The sequence below is a fragment of the Zingiber officinale genome, chromosome 11B, assembly GCF_018446385.1.
Source record: "Zingiber officinale cultivar Zhangliang chromosome 11B, Zo_v1.1, whole genome shotgun sequence".
Taxonomy (NCBI): Eukaryota; Viridiplantae; Streptophyta; class Magnoliopsida; order Zingiberales; family Zingiberaceae; genus Zingiber; species Zingiber officinale.
The window spans coordinates 88,254,350-88,275,093 of record NC_056007.1 but is presented as its reverse complement, the minus strand read 5'-3'; the positions used below and the strand labels follow the sequence as shown (position 1 = coordinate 88,275,093).

The 20,744-nt window shown below is 37.3% G+C and overlaps 3 protein-coding genes across 3 annotated transcripts; 2 read left to right on the top strand and 1 right to left on the bottom strand.

The window, feature by feature from the left end:
• Window positions 1-340: 340 nt before the first annotated feature.
• On the bottom strand, window positions 341-9,377 carry LOC122033389. Its single transcript, XM_042592394.1, has 6 exons — window positions 9,120-9,377; window positions 8,847-9,031; window positions 4,218-4,337; window positions 1,628-4,131; window positions 1,375-1,444; window positions 341-1,137 (listed from the first exon to the last, which is right to left on the bottom strand). The coding sequence occupies exons 1-6, from the start codon at window positions 9,211-9,213 to the stop codon at window positions 973-975; spliced, it is 3,138 nt and encodes a 1,045-aa protein (XP_042448328.1). The 5' UTR covers window positions 9,214-9,377; the 3' UTR covers window positions 341-972.
• Window positions 9,378-12,924: 3,547 nt separating this feature from the next.
• LOC122033551 (protein ALP1-like) lies at window positions 12,925-14,526 on the top strand. Its single transcript, XM_042592591.1, has one exon. It carries the CDS (start codon window positions 12,940-12,942, stop codon window positions 14,353-14,355), a length of 1,416 nt encoding a protein of 471 aa, XP_042448525.1. The 5' UTR covers window positions 12,925-12,939; the 3' UTR covers window positions 14,356-14,526.
• Window positions 14,527-14,912: 386 nt separating this feature from the next.
• Window positions 14,913-18,740, top strand: LOC122033552 (nucleosome assembly protein 1;2-like). Its single transcript, XM_042592593.1, has 11 exons — window positions 14,913-15,079; window positions 15,177-15,220; window positions 15,320-15,415; window positions 16,670-16,762; window positions 16,934-17,006; window positions 17,086-17,147; window positions 17,228-17,412; window positions 17,494-17,671; window positions 17,759-17,802; window positions 17,965-18,181; window positions 18,349-18,740. Exons 1-11 carry the CDS (start codon window positions 15,028-15,030, stop codon window positions 18,397-18,399), a joined length of 1,095 nt encoding a protein of 364 aa, XP_042448527.1. The 5' UTR covers window positions 14,913-15,027; the 3' UTR covers window positions 18,400-18,740.
• Window positions 18,741-20,744: the final 2,004 nt, after the last annotated feature.

Below are 20,744 nucleotides of genomic sequence, written 5' to 3'. Positions count from 1 at the left end.
TTGGCTACAATTGCATTCATGGATGATTATTTATTGTCTTTTTGGTCAATGAATATTAGCCACCAAGGAAAGACTAAAAGATTTTACTATTTATGATTGTAAAAAAATAATCAGAAAACCAGATATATAAGAGAGGATTGTGATACACACGGTTTTTTTTTTTTTACTTTTTTAAAAAAAATCGCCTCATGATTGACACTTTTAAATGAGATCGTCAAAACAAAGAGCACGGCAATTAAAATAACATTTTTTTCCTAGCTGGCAAATGCAATATATTTTATAGCAGAAGAGAAAATATATCTGGAGTTTCATAGTATCAAAATTGAGATCTATGCCGATATTAGATAAAAATATGATCCACATTATTATCTCGAGGAGAGAGGCAATATATAAATCACGAAATGTAAGATAAACTGGAAGGAATAGTTCAGAAAGTAAAGAAAATTCCAATATAAAAGAATTTTCCTTCTTGGCAACTTTTTTCCCTTCACGACGGTTCATTTATTTCTTTCACAGTCGAGCACTGGCTCTAGCGACTTGCCGTTGCATTAGCCACAGCAAAACATCTATAAGACAGATAAGATTGTTACTGGAAAGATAAACTTGCGAAGAATAGAATATCACCTTTCAGCTTTTGGTTCAAGTATCTCTTCTTCACAATGTAGCCTGTGAAGCACTTGCAACGGCTGGCCAAGCGCTTGCAATAGCAGCAGCCTTGACAGTGAGATGATCAGTGCCCCCAACCACATGCAGCTCAATGCGAGGATTGTGGCTTAGGGCAAGATTTTTTATCACATTCCAAGAGGACTAATGATTATAAAACAAGATTTTTCCATTATATCAAAAGGAGATCACATACTATTGTTCCAATATATGACAGCAAAAGATTGCAGTTGCACTACCGCTAACTCTTTGGGCTTTAAAAAGTTAGTTAAGCCAACTGTGCAACATTTGCTACTTACAAGTTGACAGTCATGAAGTCCCAGTACTGGAACCCTCCTTTTTCATAAGATTCTTCCATTTTTCTCTAAGATCCTTTGGTTCACGAGACTCATGGAATATATGGCGGCCATATTCTAAAATTTTAATCCACGAGATGTTACCTTTAGGCTTTTTACCAAACTTATGAATTGCTTCCTGCACAAGCATACACACTTCTGAATAACACAATTGCCGTTGGGATCCAAAATTAGAAAAAAGATTACTATGCAACATAGATAAACCTAACTAAAGATTACTGCAGAAACTACAATGATCTTTAACTAATAATATAGTAAACAGTAGAGATAGTAACACTTGAGTTGGGGCAAATGATACCAAACTGATTGACAATGCCAACTAGATTTTCTAGTAGCAACCTTAGAGAATGTATACCTTGAGAACTTCTACTTCCTCTCTGGTCCAAAGAAATCTCCGCCGTTGACTAAGGACCATTGGCTGTGATCTGCAAAACAAGGAAATCACTACTGAGATCTGGAAACCAACCTGCTAATTCAAAATAAGGGCAATTACAAAAAGTCACAGCTACTTAAATAAGAATATTCATTTAAATAATTGCAGAATGAAGAGAATGTCAAGGGTGGAATTAACAAACCATAACACTTATTGCTAGACTCAATAATACCACCTTTTAGACTTGCGTGCCGAAAATTTGTTTCTATGTGATGTTCTTGTTGATATTTTCTCTGCATTTTCATCTTCTTCTTCATTGTGTGCTTCCACCTTATTGTGGTAATTAATCATCCTAACATCACCTTGCTCAGCGTCATCAACATATCTAGCATCAGATGAATCCCCTAGAAAAGTAAAATGATCATTACAAGCAACAGCAAGATCTTCTAATTGCTTTTCCTTTTCCACTTTTATCTGTTCTTTAGTATTGCATGGGAATGGGTCCTCTTCAATGAGGTCAGTATTAACATTCTGAAGGAGAGGTACAACTTTGCACACAACCTTGTTATCATCTACATTTGTTGTAGTATGAGAAGCTTTCGAAGAGTCTACCATATTTGAATCAGGTTGTGGAGCTTGTATATTAGCTTCTACTGAAACTTCATTTACCTGCTCCATGTTAAACTGATTCGACTCGACATTTAGTGGGCCACATATGTTGCCAACAATCTCAGAGTTACCATTCTGGACACCATGAGCATATTTAACACATGGATCAGGTAGGTCACTATCAGCAGTAAAAATAGGTTCTCCACGTTGCTGATTCTCCCCAATATTGATTTGTTCACCATTAATACCTGGATTAATATCCCCTCTGCTAAAATTATCGTTAACATTCTGAATGAGAGACTTAACTCCACATAAAATGTTGTTATCACTTATACTTGGATGATTTGAGAAGCATCCATGCCCCTTACACCCTTCCTGATTCACTTTGTGACAGAGCAACACTTGGCTCTTCTCACAAGCATATCCATTATCTGCTTGTTGGCCCTGTTCATTCTCAAGTGAACTTGTGTCTCTCGGATCAACCCTTCTAAACAGACTTGATTTGACATTTAACTGACCACATGAATTGCCAACAATGTCAGCTGCACTTTGCCTGACATGATGAACCTGTCTAGAATCTCGTGAATCCTCTTGGAAAGGTACATGAATAGTATGGGCAGGAGTATGAGGGTCGCCTGGCTGCTGGTTCTTTGTGACCTCAACATGGTCACTGTTACTGCATGTATGTACAACATCCACTTTGTTGAGGGCAACATTAGCATTTTCAATGGTAAGTGCAACTTCACGTACAATCATGTCATCATTTATGTCTGCAGGGCTCCCTCTTTGACAAGTTAAATTGCAATTAACACGAGACTGTGGAACTACTACTTGTCGAGTTTGTTCATCAGGTTCTATTGAAGTTCCAACTGGCTGATCCCTAGTAGATCCACTTGAGTTGCCATTTACTAGGACAGGTGAATTTTCAATAGATTGTTTTTTTCTTTGAAGAGCAGTTGATGAAATCATCTTTTGATGCTTACGAGCAAAATCTCCACCAACAAATACTGAAAGACATTTCCTTTTTTGAAGATAATTTTCTTTAGCTTTCCTATAAGCAATAGCAGCTCTGTCACATAGACAAAAGGGGCAATAGAAAAGTCCTGACGTCTCAAACTGTGGTGATGATTTCAAACAGGCTTCATGAACAGAAATAAAGCAATCAGTGTTGCTACAATTCAACAATTCACCACCATTATTGCACTTTATACACAAACTTTCTTCAGTGCAATCACCAATAGAATCATCACTAATGTTGGCTTGCAAGCACGGAAGATAGCATTTCTCAGTGGCAAAGGCTTCATAATGATTTGGTCCAAAGTCAGAGAGTCCTTCAAGTGTGCGATCATCGTCTCTTATCGGTGCAACACTAGATTGAATGTTCAAACAGATGTTCTCATGAAGCACAGCAATCGTCTTTTCTTTACTTCCATTTTTAGGTGTCTCTTGGAAACTGACATTTTCGTCACAAGGTTGCTGTACAATGGAAGATTCTTTCTTCAAATGACCACCAACATCACAGGCAACAGAACTTTCCAGGGGAAAATGGGATCCAAGACCATTAGAATCTTCTTGAACAACAATCTTGTCACTGAAGGGAAGTTGAGGACTAATAACACCACTGTTCTCTAGAGTAAGAAAGCCACAGAAGGAACTCTGTATGCTAGTTTTATCATTACCTTCAGTCTTTACAATCCCAGCTTCCGCACCATTTTTCTTAAGCAAACACTGCATAGATTCTGAAGTAACTTCTTTAGATGCTGCAGTGTTGCTTCCATGGGCAAAATCAACAGAATTATGTATTCCTGGGTAATGATGATCAGAGTTTAGCTTAATCCTCTTTAGCATTATGTCCTCAGTGAAATCATTGCTTCTTTGATAATTGTGTTCCTTTGGAACACTATTCTTATCTAGGAATCTATCAGTGTCTCCAATATTCTGTGCAGCTGAACCCTGCCCCAGTTGCTGAATTTGGTTCTCTTGTATACTTATTTCAAGCAGCTTAGCCTTTTGAGATCCATCACAAGCATTGCACTTAGCATCATCAGGTTTATTTTGAATTGGCAAACCACTCATTTCCATCAATGGTAAGAGAGCTGGGCATCTGTCCCGTAGAATTTTTTCCTTTAACTGAGACAATAACCAAAAACTCTATGAGAAGGTTAGCATGAACAAGTTCCTTCTGTAATTTAAAGTGAAAAAAATGAATTGGTAACCTTTTGAAGAAATGTTTTTGGGAAGGAAGCCTTCTTTTGGATGATAAAATTGTGAAGTTCACCATTAAAAACCTTTACTCTATCCTTCCCAAGATTAAACAATCTGGCTGCATGACAAAACTAAACAGGGCATATAACTGTCAGGTTGAGAAAATTAACAACAAAAACTAACTGAAACATTAAAAAACCAATCAGAAATCAAATGACAAGTAAAAAATTACTGTCGGGGAATTAAAAATTAAAAGCGTATTCTTTTAGAAGGGAGGACAAAATAGCATGGTTTTAAATTTCATTATGTGCCACTAGGCGCAAATGTAACTTATTGTTCTGCCATCTCCAATGCAAGCTTTTTGAAAAGCTTTTTTCTTTTCGAAAACCATGTAAAAACCTGATCACCATTGTAAGGGCAAGTTTTTTGTTTGAAACCTTTGCCTGGGTTCAATATTTCGAACCCAGGTTTTTCATAGACAGTGGGTCCTGCTATTAAAAAAATATATTTTTTGACATTAATCAGTCATTTGCATTGGAACCAAGATTTTTCCTGCCCTTTTTTTTTGGAAGAACTAGCCGTTGCAAATGGCTAGTTTTGGCTGTCTATATATATCTATCCTCTTTTATTTTTTTCATTCATCCTAATCAAGTCATTCCATTCCTGTTATTAATCTTTATTTTTTCTAGTCCATTTCATCTTTTATTCTTCCAAAATAGATCCAAATTACAGTGGATCTTTTAGAAATTTTTTCAATTCTGAAAATGCTAAAGAAAATACAACTTCGCAAAGTTCACACAATCGTCCATATGCTCAATATTCTCAATTTTTCATTTCCACACATTACCCCCAAAAATTTTCAAATATTCCATACATTCCACAATTTCCTCCAAATTTTCAAAGTTCTCAAAACTTTCCGGGTAATGCCCCTCAACCTCCATTTTATATGTACCCTCCCAAATATTGGCAATTCATGGCAAGCCAATTTGTAATGTCACCCCCTCATGGAATTTCTTCTCCACAACCATCATTCATGCTCTAGGACGAATAAATAAGGGCTATAATAGATGTATCCGAAACTGACAAAGCATTAATAACACCCAGAGTTGGGCAATGAAGTGAGTTTGGGGGTGTAACACCAAACGAGTAAAGCGGTCAATGGACGAAAAGATACACCTTGCAAAGACATGGATTAATATTAGCACTGATCCAATCATCAGTAATGATCAAAAGGAACAAATTTTCCGGAAATGAATCGCAAATCGCAATTACTACAAGTATCGGCCTGACGAATTTGTGGAGCGACCTTGGGTGAAGTTAAAATCACATTTCTATAGGTTCCATCTGATAGTGAATGAATTAGAGTCATATACAACAACTTTTATACATATCATGAAAACGGGTGGAGCGATGAGGATGTGCTTATGAGGGAAAACCATGGCAACAAGTCCTTCAACTATGAACATTTTTGGCGAGTCCTTAGAAATTGTGAGAAATATGCTCAGTTGGTTATCATTCTAACAAACAGTCCAAGATCTCAAAATCAAGGGGGCACACATCCTTATCTAATCCGAATGCTTCTATCAACGTAGATGATTGTGAAGTCCATACTCATCCAATGGGGTAAAAGGCAATGGGCAAATCCAAAACTAGAGACATCGATGACATGCAATTCGATAATAGATGGCAAAAAAATGGAAGAATTACAAAGAGAGCGGATTGAGATGCAAAAGCAAGAGATGACAATGAAGGAGTATGAAATCTTTATGAAGGATACTAGTGGGATGACAAAGAATCAACCTTAATTTATATTCTAAATTTTGTGAAAGTATTAAAAAAGAGATATGACATGTAGTGGATGTTTTTTTAGATAATCTTTATAAAATTTGTTATTTTTTTATTCCATTTATGTAATTCATTTTTATCTATATTAATGTTATTTATATTAATTTGTTATATATAAAAAATAAATAATATATATTAAATATACATCATGCTAAATCATACATATATACATCATTAAATATAAATGAAGATATGTGATATAAGTGGGACCCATTAACAAATAATTGAGGATTTTTTAAAAAATATGTGAATTGTTGAGTGCAGCCCATAAAAAAGTTATAGGGAGGTTTTCTTATAGTGGAGAGAAAAGTGAGGTTTTTTACTATTGATGTGGCACATAGAAAACATTAAAAAAAAAAAAACCCACTTTTGAGCTTCTTGCATTGGAAATACCCTTAATGACACACGATCTGGCTGATGTGAACTGTCTTCCAAGATTTTGCAATAAGTGTTGGTTCACGAGCTATATTCCTTGACCTTGAACCTCTGTAATTTCATGACCCACATGAATCCATTCACAAACCACAACCACAAGCTAGGGATTTCGATGACTCAGAACTGCAGTTTCACAACACAATTGTGCAGTCACTAGCTGTTACTGAGAGCTCACAATAAATTCCAACAAGGTAAGCACAACAATGGATGGGCACACCCTACTCCTTATCCTCCTCCTATTTGCCTCCTTTCCGATTTCACATCATGACACCATCATCCTCATCAATGTTATTAACACCATGTCTCAGTAAGAACGAAACAACACGATATTATTTCATCCTTGCTGGAACCAAAATCCAAATTCAAGATGAAATTTTAAACCTAGCATAAGAGTGTACCTACCATCCCAAACATGTACTAGAAGGGCAAACAATGGTATTACTGGAAAAAACAAGTGTTCTATGCAATTTCAGCAAACTCTAATTCCTAAATCATTATAATCATTTAAAAACATTCAGATCGATTTTTTGGATATTCATTATCTTTTTTACACTTATTATTTCATTATAACTATTTACTATCATATCTGGCCAATTATTGTTGTGAACTTACATATTTATGTCATATTTACATATTAATATCTCATATGTCCATTCACTATGCCTTTCAGTCCTAGCGTGAGGGAGGGTGACGGATTTCACCTTTTGCAGAACTATGCCTTTCAGTCCAATTCAGGCCTAACTTATACTCTGTGGACCGACCTTACAAAGAAGAACTTGGGTTTATGAGACATTGGATTCTCACCAATGTCCCCAAGGCATATGAACTACTAATATGTTTTTTCTTGAAGCGAGGTCCCCAAATATCCTATCTGCACCATCTGCTAATTCTTTTTCATTTTAATGCATTTACCTTAAATGTTTCCCAGATCCCAATATCTTCTGCAATCGAGCTTCTAGTGTGATCATGTTCTTCTCCTAAAATGAGCACATAAGCCCCAGGCCAGCTGAAGTTTTCGTTCAGTGATGGTGGAAGAAGGCCTTCAACATGTCAGCCATGAAGATATGTTATTGACGGAACCCATGCATTATATATTTTCGCACTCAAATCTTCCACTCTTCTCATCTATGTTTTTTTTCACTTATTCTGTTATATCCTTTAGGGTTTTAACAGAAAATAAACCAAATAAATGTTTGGTTTTTCTAATTCGAAATGTAATATACCAATTTCAAGTCACCTAACTCATAGTTTTGCTCATGCATCATTTTTCATGTTTTCTGATTGAAACGAGCAGTTGAATGGCAGGATATCATCATTCATTTGCAGGGGCAAACTCGGACAAGCCAATTTTGAAAATCACACAAAGGACCAAACCTCTGGTGAGTAAATAAACACTCACATACTTCATATTGGCTCAAACTTCATTCTTATATAATATATATGCCTCAACAAGGGTGTTGCATTCAATGTAAGCGGAGTAGCCTGCAAAGGTTCGATCAAACAACATAACAAAAGATAATGCCAAAGAAAGGAGCATGCAACTAGTTTATTTCAAGTGGACATAAGAAGCAATCTGCACAGCAATCCCTCAGCTGCTATTGAAAGAATGTTCCAAAAATGAATTGCCCAATTTTAGTGCACTTCAACTAAGAAGAGCTAGAGATGACTAAGATAAGTCTATCTGGTCAATTTCCTCTGATATCCTCCTTTTACCCTTTCAGTCCACTAATGGTTCACCATCAACATTCACTTAACATCAGGTCCATAACCAAAAATATTAATAATGTCACCTGTCTAGGAGTAGGCTTGCCTCAACAATTAGAGATCAAATTTCTCGGACATGCATACTTGAACCACCTAAACAGCATCTTATATTATTCTTTTCAGCAGTTGAAAATTTTCAGATAAACCTTCACACAAAATAAATTTTCACCAAAACCAATTCAACTAGAAGCACAGTAGCTATACATATTAAAACCCCGTGTATTGTAGCCCAAGCCATCAAATATTAAAGGATTATGCAGACTATTATCTAACATGAGTAGTCCATAAAAATTGCTAAATAGTGCTTAAAATCTGCTTAAACAACATGCAACATCAACTGGAAAACAAATATTGTTTCAATTTAGGTTGATTTATCCAAGTCTGAAAGTTGGAATCAGATCATGAAATAGCATGTTATGCCAGAAGGGGAAAACAAGTTCTTTTCTTCTATATGTAATAGATCGGGCAAGAGGATAAATATTATGCAAGTAGATAAAACAACTATGCAAACTATACCAAAATTACAAAATGTCCAACCATGGCAAATACGTGCAAGCAGAATGAATTATAATCTGAAGGAAAAAAAAAGAAAGTACCTTCCTCGTCTGCTGACAAAGCACTTCCTCGCAAGAAAGGTTGGGATCGATCTCCCTACCGGAATACCATATTGAAGAATTCTCCTTGTGCAAGTTCACAAGTACCTCCAAAAACCTCAAAGAAACCGCTTCCCGGACAAAGCTCGGAGCGCTATTTAATAACACCGGATTCTTCAAGATAAAATCTGAAAAAGGAGGGGAAAGGCGAATGAACTCATCCCGAAAGTCGATTCCTGATGCTGGAGGAGAAAGAAGCTACAGAAATAGCGTTACCCCCAAGGACGGAAATGTCGAATTCCTCGCGTCTTGCTAGGGCTTCTATGACCCATTGCCATGCGAGAGACGTTGACGTCGACGTCGACGTCATGGAAGAGTGGAAAACGTAGGGCGAGGCGAGGAGCAGAGATGAGAGAGAACAGGCGATACGCCGCCGCCGCCGGCAGGCAGACGACCTGGGATGCGGCGAGGAGACGAGACGGTGGCGTATTCTCTTTTGAATTAGGGCTGAAGGCAACCATTCGTTTTCTTCCCGGTCACGGTCCCATACTCACATTTGTTGATTTAAAAAAAATTTATTTATAATAAAAAAATTGAGAATATAATTATATATACCATTATTCTGACAATAATATATATTTTTTAATAAAATCTTATTTAAATGATGTGATAACTTATTAGACTTCTGATTCATTATCAAAACATCAAATTTAATATCAAATTAGCATCAAAATACTTCAATCCATATACCAAATTCTACATCAAATATGATATAGTAAATAATGCAACACCATCTTGATGATGTAATATTCATATCACCATATTTGTTGTGGAAGAGAGTTTTTATTTTTTTTATTTTATTATATAATTAATAAAATCAAATTAATTAATCTGTAATTGTTATTTTTTTGTCTTTATTATAAGATATTTAAATGTAATTATTATTTATTATAAATTTAAATTAAGTCTATTTAATAACATATTTAAAGTTTATTAAGTATATTTGTAAAGACTTAATTTATTAAACATATTATTTTAAGGTGGAACATTTTGAGATGCCGACTCCAGATGTTGAGACTGCAGTAGATGATAATACTCAATTTGAATAGTTTTTAGCTCGATACAAACACATTAAAGATGAAGCTCATACTACTTTCGAAGTGCATTAATTGAGCATTTATGGGAATAATATAATAATTCTAAAAGTTAAAGTCTTGTAATATTATATTTTCAATTAAGTATCATTATTTGTTTTAAATAAAAAATAGTAAAATATTTTATCCTAATTACGTGTGATTTTATAATATTTTTAAAATATATTTATGCCTAAATAATTATGTAATAAAATTATATATATGTATATAATGATGAATTTTAAAAAAATTAACTTATCAAATATTAATAAAGGATTAATTTTAAATATAATAATTATCATATAAAATATTAATAAATTTAAATGTAGGTTGATAATTACATTATGAATAGGAAAAATATAATATTTGTAAAAATATTACTTTTTGGTGTGATATGATGTGGATGAGTTGGAGTTGAAATAGCATTTGGTGGTTTGCATCATTTTGGTGTCAAAACTACACTAAATATGGTGCTATTAGTTGGAGATGGTCTTAAAGGTTATAAGTTGATGCAATTGAATGATGGGAAAATTTGCATCCACCTCTAAATCATAACTTAAACTTGGTATGTAGTCCCATATCTTAAAAACTTTATTTTCACACCCTAATCAAATTGATATCAATTTATCTAATTACCCTTTATATTTTTTATGTATAAAAAGTCTAAAAATGATTATAATTCATCTTAAATTCAACATATTAAACTATAATTCAATATATTTTCTATCAAATTGAGTACAATTCTTTTTCCACCTTAATTTAATGAAAAATATACTAGATTCTTTTCAAATGATACTCAATTGGATTGAAAATATATTAGATTCTCTTTAAATGATGTTGAATTTAGGAGAAATTATATTAAATGAGAAAAAAACTTTGCTCGATATAAAATATACTCGATTATAGTTTAAAGTGTTGAATTTTGTAAGGAACTATAGTGCTAAACACGCATAAAGCGTAGTAGAAAAATAAGTTTCTTTCTAGAAGATTCATGCGAAAGAAAACCATATACTAAGTATTTGTTAAGGAGAGTTATACCTTTAGTGCGTGAACACGAACTCCCGACAACTAGGATCTCAGCATGATCAAATATTCATGCCTGTTTCGGTATCCACACAAACAAGTCCTCCATCCGTCTCAATAATTCAAGAAGTGGAGAAGAAAAACAACCAAAGGTTGTATCATTGTACTAGCAACCTCTTTGGAAGATTCAGCCAAGAGAGGGAAGGAAGAAAGAAGAAGAAGAGCAAGAACAAAATTCTCTCTTTGAAAATGAATCCAAAAATCCTTTTTGTACTCATTTATGAAATTGATTTAATGTAAATTGTCTTAATTGACATTAATATTTGTCTTCATCCAATGCATCTAATACATGAGAAATTCAAAATTGACTACTTTTCATCTAATGCATGATCAATTCTATATTGAACACTCCTCTTCCTTTATGAATTCAAATTCATTAAATCAATCAATGAGTCTAACTTATTAATTATCAATCCAAATTGACTCAATGAGTTTAATTCGAATTGGACTCAATCCAATGATTAGATACAGTTGAATTTAACTCAATGAGTTTAATTTGAATTAAACTTAATGCAATGATCCATCATATGAACCTATCTCCAAATCAATTTATTCTTTGTGTCTGACCCAATATGTTCTCGCAACGTTGGCGATGTCTCTAAAACTATTATAGATGCATAAGTAATAAGTGACATCTAGCAATACATCATTACTACTCAAGTGACGAGAATGTCGAGATCCGACCTAACCTTTTTGTGTCTATTATCTTTTATGACTTAATATTTATATCATTAATATCTAGATTGATCAATAAGATATAGACCGTGTCATTCTCTTATCAATCTTTGTGTTTCTTGATCTCTAAGTAGACACACTAAATCAAATAAGCTAAATATCGTATATTGACTCATTTTAAGTATGACTATGTATTCATGTGTCCTACTAATCAAGGGGCCCACAGATATCACTTTAGTCATATGGAAGGGATAGATCTCATCTACATCACTCACATCTCTTCGCATAAATTATTACATACCCAATGATCAACTTTATGTTTCACCATGCTATAAGTGACATTTGTCGATACCAAAGTATATAACTTCTTCTGTAGGGAACCGTAGTGGCTTTAGGTCTAAGGGCTATTCATACTAATAGTCACATGAGAATATTTATGACACTCATATAACAATCCATGAAATATTTTCATAACGAATCATTCAGTACATAATCTCTAATATATGCTTATATATCAATCTTTTATTAATAAGTGAAATATGATACAAAAAGTATTCTTGTCAAACATCTCATATTGGTATTAGGGTTAATATAATAAATTTAAGAAGAATTATATTTATTTTTAGATTTTTTTATTAAAAAATATGAAGTACAGTTTAGGTAATATGTTTATAAAGAAGATGAAGTAAATAAAATTTTATATGTAGAGAATAGAAATATTTTTTTTTTTTTTTTTTTTTGGAATAAGGGTATATATATATTCTTGATAACTAGTCAAATACGCATTAATAATCAAATATCTTTACCACATCGGACGCTTCCTCTCACCATCCTCTTTCCGGCACACACCCACCACGTGTTTCAAAACAATCTTTCCAATTATATTATTACTCTTTCCCTTCGAGTTGGTGGGACCCGGTCTACTTACTCGTCTGGGAATCAAAACGACCACCGTCCCCCTCAACTCGGTTATCCAATCCGACGTAACCCCGTCCCCATCCTCCAAACGGACGGCCAGGATGCGGTTCCTCTTGGTCCGGTCCACTCACCCGCGTGAGCCGCGGTTACGCTACATTGTTCCTTCTCCTGATCGCGTCTCTCCCTTCCTTCCTCGAAGGAGACCGAAAAGACCGATCCAACCGCGTGCACGCGCCTCCTCTCGCACTCCCCGCCGCAACATATAAATAACCTCCCCTGCGCATTCGATGCTACACCCCCAAATTGCCAAATCTCCAGCGCTCCTCCATGTCATGACCGCCTACCAGAGTACTCCGTTCTTCCCCTCCGTCGCCTTCGACGAAGACGATTTCTCCTGTTACTACTCCTTCTTCGAAGACAACATCGCCGCCTCTCCCCCCGCTCCTCAGACTTCCTTGACCCCCTTTCCCGCCATGGATCACAATTCCAAGAAACGTCCCAGGGTGGATGATCCTCTCCCGACACGGTTCGTCGCGTTCAAGTCCTCCGCCTCCTCCTCCCCGCCGCCCCAGGCGGACGGCTTCACGGAGGAGGATGATTCCCCTGCGCGGGCAATGCCTGCTCCGTCGGCGCCGCCCCATCCACGCCGCCTTTGGGTGAAGGACCGGAGCCGGGACTGGTGGGACCGGTACAACCACCCGGATCTCCCCGAGGAGGAGTTCCGGCGCGCTTTCCGGATGTCCCGCGCCACCTTCGACTTCCTCTGCGACGAGCTTGGCTCTGCCATTGCGAAAGAGGACACGGCGCTCCGCGCAGCCATCCCCGTCAGGCAGCGCGTTGCGGTGTGCGTGTGGCGGCTCGCCACCGGCGAGCCCCTCCGGCTTGTCTCCCGTCGCTTCGGGCTCGGAATCTCCACCTGCCACAAGCTCGTCCTCGAGGTCTGCACCGCCATCCGCAACGTACTGATGCCGCGGTCGCTCCTCTGGCCCGCCCCAGCCGCCGCCGCCGTCTCCTCCGCGCGGTTCGAGGCTCTTTCAGGAATTCCCAATGTGGTGGGTGCGATGTACACAACCCACATCCCCGTCATCGCCCCCAAGGTCGGCGTTGCGGCCTACTTCAATCGCCGCCATACGGAGCGCAACCAGAAGACGTCATACACCATCACTATCCAAGGCGTGGTCGACCCTGACGGCGTCTTCACTGACGTCTGCATCGGCTGGCCCGGCTCCATGCCCGACGACCAGGTGCTCAAGAAGTCGGCGCTGTACCAGCGTGCGCACGGTGGTCAATTGAGCCACCAATGGGTCGTCGGCGGAGCCAGCTTCCCTCTCCTCGACTGGGTGCTCGTCCCATACGCCCAACAGAACCTCACTTGGGCGCAGCACGCCTTCAATGAGAAGATTGGGGACCTGCACAGGGTGGCGAAGCAGGCCTTCGCCAGGCTAAAGGGCAGGTGGGGATGCCTGCAGAAGAGAACGGAAGTGAAGCTGACGGACTTGCCGGTGTTCCTCGGCGCTTGCTGCGTGCTCCACAACATATGCGAGATGAGGAAGGAGAAGATGGACGCGGATCTGGAGTTCGAGCTGGTGGACGACGAAATGGCGCCGGAGAACGGCCTCCGATCAGTGAGCGCCATGCAGGCTAGAGATAGCATCGCCCATAATCTATTGCACCACGGCCTCGCCGGAACGGCCTTCTTGTAAGCTCCACCGCGCAGAGACACCAGCAATCTGTTGTTCTTTGTTCTGAAAAACAGAGATAGGGATATACGAATTCGTGTGGACAGAATGGATGGCGAAGAGTAATTGCTTAGCTCGCTGTGGATAGGAACAATTAAAGCAATGACAGATCAGAAGATCAATCGTTCTCATAAACTAGATTGTTGTTGGATCTTGTCACCCGATTGGATTGGTGTTATTATTTCTCTGAACTAGGGATAAGGAATGGCACTGAACATGTTCTCCAATATTAGGGAAGTTATAGGTTTTTTTTTTTTTTTTTCTAATTATTTGATCAGTGAAAAGTTTCTGTATTTCCTCTTTTCTATTTGAAGGTTTATAAAATAGAATAGAATAAAAGGTCATTAAATATTTTCAATATTTATATTTTTTTCAGCTTTAAATTTATTCTTTTAAAAATAAAATAAACTGGTCCTTCTTTGGTACCCGGCTCGGATGTACGACACCTGTAAATTTGGCAGAGACCATCGATTATTGATTAATAAAATGACGAATATTGGATTAACCGACTGCTAAATTAATGAATATTGGATTAACCGACTGCTAAATTAGCAATATAAGTATCTGCTGTCTTCCGCCCTAGGGTTTTACTGAACCCTTTCGTCTCGAGGATAGCGGCCGCGGCGGAGTGCGACGATGAGCAACGACAAGCAACAGAACAACCTCGACGTGTCCGATCTCCGCGCAGGTATACTTCTTTGACTAATCTTTGTTTCTTCTTATTCGATCGAGTTGCAAATATCTTATCCTGATGTTTGATTTTCGCCTTTGTTTTCTTCTGTCAGCTTTGAGTGCGGAGGATAAAGCTGGTCTGGTCGATGCGCTGAAGGTGCGATGCTTTTCTTAATATTTTGGGGATCGGAGAGGAGGGGTTGAGGTCTTTTTCGTTTTCGGTTTGACGTGTTTTCTGCTGATTTTTGGAACCCAGAACAAGCTCCAGAGCCTGGCAGGGAAGCATACCGGGGTAATGGAAACGCTAAGCCCAGTAATTAGGAAGCGCGTCGAGGTGCTGAGGGAGATCCAGGTTGATTTACTCTTTCCGAGACTGTTTTCCCCCCACTTTTTGATGTACTAAGGATCTATTAAGATGCCTTCAGGGAGATGTTTTATTTTGATTACCCTGTTCCAGTATGAACTTGGATTCAATACGTGGTTTGCCTGTTTGACTATGAAGAATTGCAAAAGAAATTCCTTGCGTGTTCCATTCCAATCAATTAATACACAAGTTGCCTTTGTGATACGCACAATTAGAAGGACGCTTAAGTTGGACGAAAATATTAAACATCACTTCTGTGCTTGATAGCTTGGATTGTTAGTTTTACAAATGATATTGATTGACAGTTTCGAGCCTACTTTTCCATATATCCTGTGTTATTGGCTCCATGAATATTGTTGATTTTTTTTTAGAACCATATTCTGTAAAATTAATCTATGTAGTCTTTACTACTTTGGTTGCTACTGCTGTTTATTGACTTCTTGTTTAAGATTTCCCATTCTGTATATGAACTCAGAAAAGTAGTTGTAGTTGCCTGTTATTTCAATTTGATGCAATTCAATATTGAAATAAACTGACAAATGTTAGTTGGAAGCTACAATGGATAAGACCAAAGATAGTATGCTGTATCTCATGCAAATGTTAACTGAAAACATTAATGGTAAACTACTTGACTGAACTTGTTCATGTTATCTTGGTCTGTGCCATTGAGTGCGGTTGCTGAATTCTTTATATGTTTTTTTCTAACATTTATTTTGAAGGTTTTAGTCATCAATCTTTTATCATCATTTGTTAGTTCATTACTTGGGTTATTGTTTTAAACGAAATTAGTTTATTTTTATCATCAACTTTGTTTTATAATTTCTCTGATTTACATCTTCTATCAAACGACCAAAGTTAGCTATATTTTGCTGAATGTCACTTATAACATACAGAAAGAATGAGCATATCACTGCATATGTCAAGTATTTTGCAATTTATTCCATCAAGAGGTGAAGTTGGATGCACTCTGTTTCTTGAAGAGAGAACTGTATAATAGCATACACCCCACATTTGGAAGGGGGATTTCATTTGTACTGTCTCATTTTCTGTTGTTTATTACTGTACAAATGTTGATGTAGGCGTAAATTGTAATATTATGAATGCCTAATCTCTAATTTTTATTAAAAAAAATAGGATTGCACGCATAGCCTAGCCTATTTACTAATTCCACTCACTTCACAAAACAAGGTTTTTATGCTCTTATATTCTGATGGAGTGTCTTTTCATGTTTTCACTTTGTAGAGCCAACACGATGAACTTGAGGCTAAGTTTTTTGAGGAAAGGGCTGCACTTGAAGCTAAATACCAGAAGCTTTATGAACCACTGTACACTAAGGTATAATTGTAGTGGCCCTTAATGCTCTCTAATTTTGTATTACTGGATCTATAAATGACTTTGGAGTGCAAGATACTCTGCATTGACCTTACACTGAGTGCTAAAATCTTGTTATTTAGATTTAGTTTGATAATTCATTTTGTTTAACTTGGGTATTTTGGCTGAACCCAGAGGTATGAGATTGTAAATGGAATTGCTGAAGTTGAAGGCATTGCAGATGAATCTGCAACTAAGGCTAGTGAAGGTAATTTTTGGTATATTTAATGTTTCAAATGTTATGCTGTATTTTGTGCACTTTTTTGTAAAAAATTTCCTTGTCACAGAAAAAGGTGTGCCTGGATTTTGGCTGAATGCTATGAAAACAAATGAAGTGCTAGCAGAGGAGGTAATGTAGGGTGTATAATTACACTTCTCCAGTCTTCTTGATTATTTACTCTATGATGTCAACTGAAAAATTCTATTCAGATTCAAGAGCGTGATGAGGAAGCTCTCAAATATCTAAAGGATATAAAGTGGTGCAGAATTAATGAACCCAAGGGTTTTAAACTTGAATTTTTCTTTGAAACCAACCCTTTTTTCAAGAACACTGTTCTGACAAAAACGTACCACATGATTGATGAAGATGAACCAATCTTGGAGAAAGCAATTGGGTAATGTATTTTTCATTTATTTTGCTAAAAGTTACCTTATGATAGTTCTAAATATTCACAAACTTTTGGGTTTTGCTCCAGGACTGAGATTGAATGGTTTCCAGGGAAGTGCTTGACTCAGAAGATTCTGAAAAAGAAGCCAAAGAAGGGTTCAAAGAATGCCAAGCCCATAACTAAAACTGAGAATTGTGAGAGCTTCTTTAACTTTTTTAATCCACCAGTAGTACCTGAAGACGATGCAGATATTGATGAAGAAGCCGTAAGTCTTTCTTCCATTTGAAAAAGAAAGTGATAAAGAACTGAATGAGTAACACTAAAACTAATTTCATCATTATTCTTTGGGCAGGCTGAGGAATTGCAGAGTCAGATGGAAGTCGATTATGATATTGGGTAAGTTGTGTTGTCAACTTGCAGTTCAGTACTTGTCTACATTTGTGGAAATACATGTTATCCGCATTCTACTTGTTCTAAAATGCTTGTTCTAGGATTCAGTCATTTTTGCGCATTCACTTGTTCATTTGCCTGGCTGATAGTGAGTGTGTTGATTGGCAGGTCTGCGATTAAAGACAAGATAATTCCCCATGCTGTTTCATGGTTCACAGGGGAGGCTGTGCAAGATGATGATGAGCTAGAACTAGAGAATGATGAGGATGAAGATGAGGAGGAAGATGAAGATGATGATGATGATGAAGATGATGAAGAGGAAGAGGATGACGAAGATGAGGATGAAGATGAGGAGGATAAAGGGGAGGCCAAGTCCAGAAAAAAGGTATTATATTTCATTTCTAAATCTTTCCTGTTTATTTTTTATTTTTGAGTTTTTTCATGTGCTGACGTATTTGTTCAATTGTATTATAGTCAGGGCAGAATGGTGCCTTTAATGAATCGTTGCGCAATTCCTCTCTTGGTTAATAATGATGGTTCTTTGATGTACAGAGAGTTGGTGGCGAGCAAGGTGATCGGCCTGCAGATTGCAAACAGCAGTAAATTCTTTTACAATCATCACAGAGAACCTATTCTACTCGTGGAGGATCCTGCAGAGACGGCATTTTCCAAATTTGTGTTCTGCCGGTATTTCTATGTGAAAGTTCAATCTGGAATCATGTGAGTGTCGTCCTAGCGTGTGGTTGGAATCTGCAGATTTTTGGAATTGCTGAGCGAAGATTTATGTTTATCTTGTGTAATGTCGTGTCGTTGCTTTCATGTCGTGCCGTGGCTTTATTCTCACAGTGAGTGGACTGCAGATGAGTAATATGCTTATATTTTCATTGGACCATTGCATTTTTTTTGGGTAACACCTGCATTTTATAAAAGTTAAAGTTTGACCATCTTTTTATGTTGATGCTGCTGGTAATCTGTCAATATATTTGTGGTGTGCGTTTTTTATTCCTACTGTAATGTGTTTTGATTTGTGCGAGAGTTGACGTTATGTTGCGTTCTAGTTAGGATTTCCAGTGAATAGTCCCTAATTAGAAGCGTACTGGTAATTCCAGCCCTGAGCTAACAGAAGAACAGTTTTAGAAATACTTTCTACAGAGCTCTTTCTCATCCTCTGCGTCGCTTCGGAGACGCAAAAAAATTGTTCAAGTCTATAAGCTCCAACTTCAACAATGAAAAAAGTCTCACAATTAATAGAAAATTGTCCTGCTGATCTGTTAATATGTCCAGCAGGAGCACAACTAATATGAGAGCTCTTCATAGAAATTATTATGAATTTTCTGAGTCCTTAATTAGTAATTAATTGTTTGGATTAAAATATATTAAGCTTGATCATTAATTTATGTTTGTCAACAAGTTTAGTGTTCAATTTGGTAAGGATTTATTTATATTTGTTCAATATACATAATATCAATTAAATTAATAACCTTGAATAACTTGTTTAACTAAACAAAAAAGTTTCAACACATATATGTTTATCTCGTTAATATTCGTGAACAACGTTCGTTAACTATGTTCATCAATAAGATTTTTATCAACTTGTTAAATAAATAAAGAAATTTTTAAAATGAACAAATAAATTTATATTATCAAGCTCAATAACTAATCAAATAAGTTTAAAATATAAACATTTCAAACAATAAAAAAAGCTTGAATTGAGAACGCGATAATATCTAAACAAAACAAATTCAAGTCTAGGGTTGTAAATGGACTGAAGGTTTAGTAAGAGTTTGTTTATATTCGTTCAAAATACATAAGATCAATTAAATAAATAAACTTAAATAACTTGTTGAACTAAACGAACAATCTTGAACATATATGTGTTTAGCTCGTTAATGTTCGTGAACAACGTTCATGAATTATATTCATCAATAACTCTTATCAACTTGCTAAATAAATAAAGAAACTTTTAAAATGAACAAATAAATTTGTATTATCAAACTCAATAACTAATCAAATAAGTTTAAAATGCAAAAGTTTAGAATAATCAAACAAGCTTGAATTGAGAATTCGATAACATCTCAATGAACCAAACTCAAGCTTACGATTATAAATGGACCGAATGTTTGATAAGAGAATGTTTATATTCGTTCAATATACATGATGTCGATGTGTCCTGAGGACCTAGGGGGAATTAGAGAGAAAGAGAGGGGTATTTTGGTCAAATCACTATTTAGAGCTTGAAGAAAAAGGGAATGCACTGTTCACGCGTGCGAGGGGTCCGTGTTTTCTCCCCGCCGCCAGGGGCTTCATGAATGACTCTTCATCACACTCCGATTCTCACCGGTGTCGGTTGCTGCTCCTTTCCTTTCCTTCTCCTCGACGCCATCTCCTCCTTCTGGTTTTCTCCGTCGCCTCACACAAGGAGTTTTGGTCCGCCGCCAGGAGGAGGACGCACAGGAGGGCCACCTTCGCGTCTGCCTTGCGCAAGCCGACGCCACCTCATGCATCCGTGTCATCTTCTCCTCCTCATGCCGCCGCCACCGAACGGACTCGGCGTCGTCTTCCTCGCGCAACCCACAATTCGACGCAACCTCTACCCCCTCCTTTTCTCTCTCTCGGCTTCGCTCTCTCGCAAGGCGGCGTCGCCACCACAGGGACCTCACGCGCACCATCTCTCCTACTGCAAGCGTCGTCTCCTCCCTATCCCTCTCACGCTCGGGCCACCTCTTGTGATCGCTAGCCTCGCAGCCGGCCTTGTGCCTCCAGAGACTGCTGCCAAGTGTGTGGCGCTGCCTCCCGGCGTCGACACCGCCTCCATCGTCTTACCTCACGGCGGCAGCTACCTTCATTGTTGGATAGACTTTCGAACGCTGACGTAGGACATTGGTGCTGCTTTCGTCATTGTTTGCGTTCACTACAAAAATAGTCGCGAATAACAACTGAATATTCCG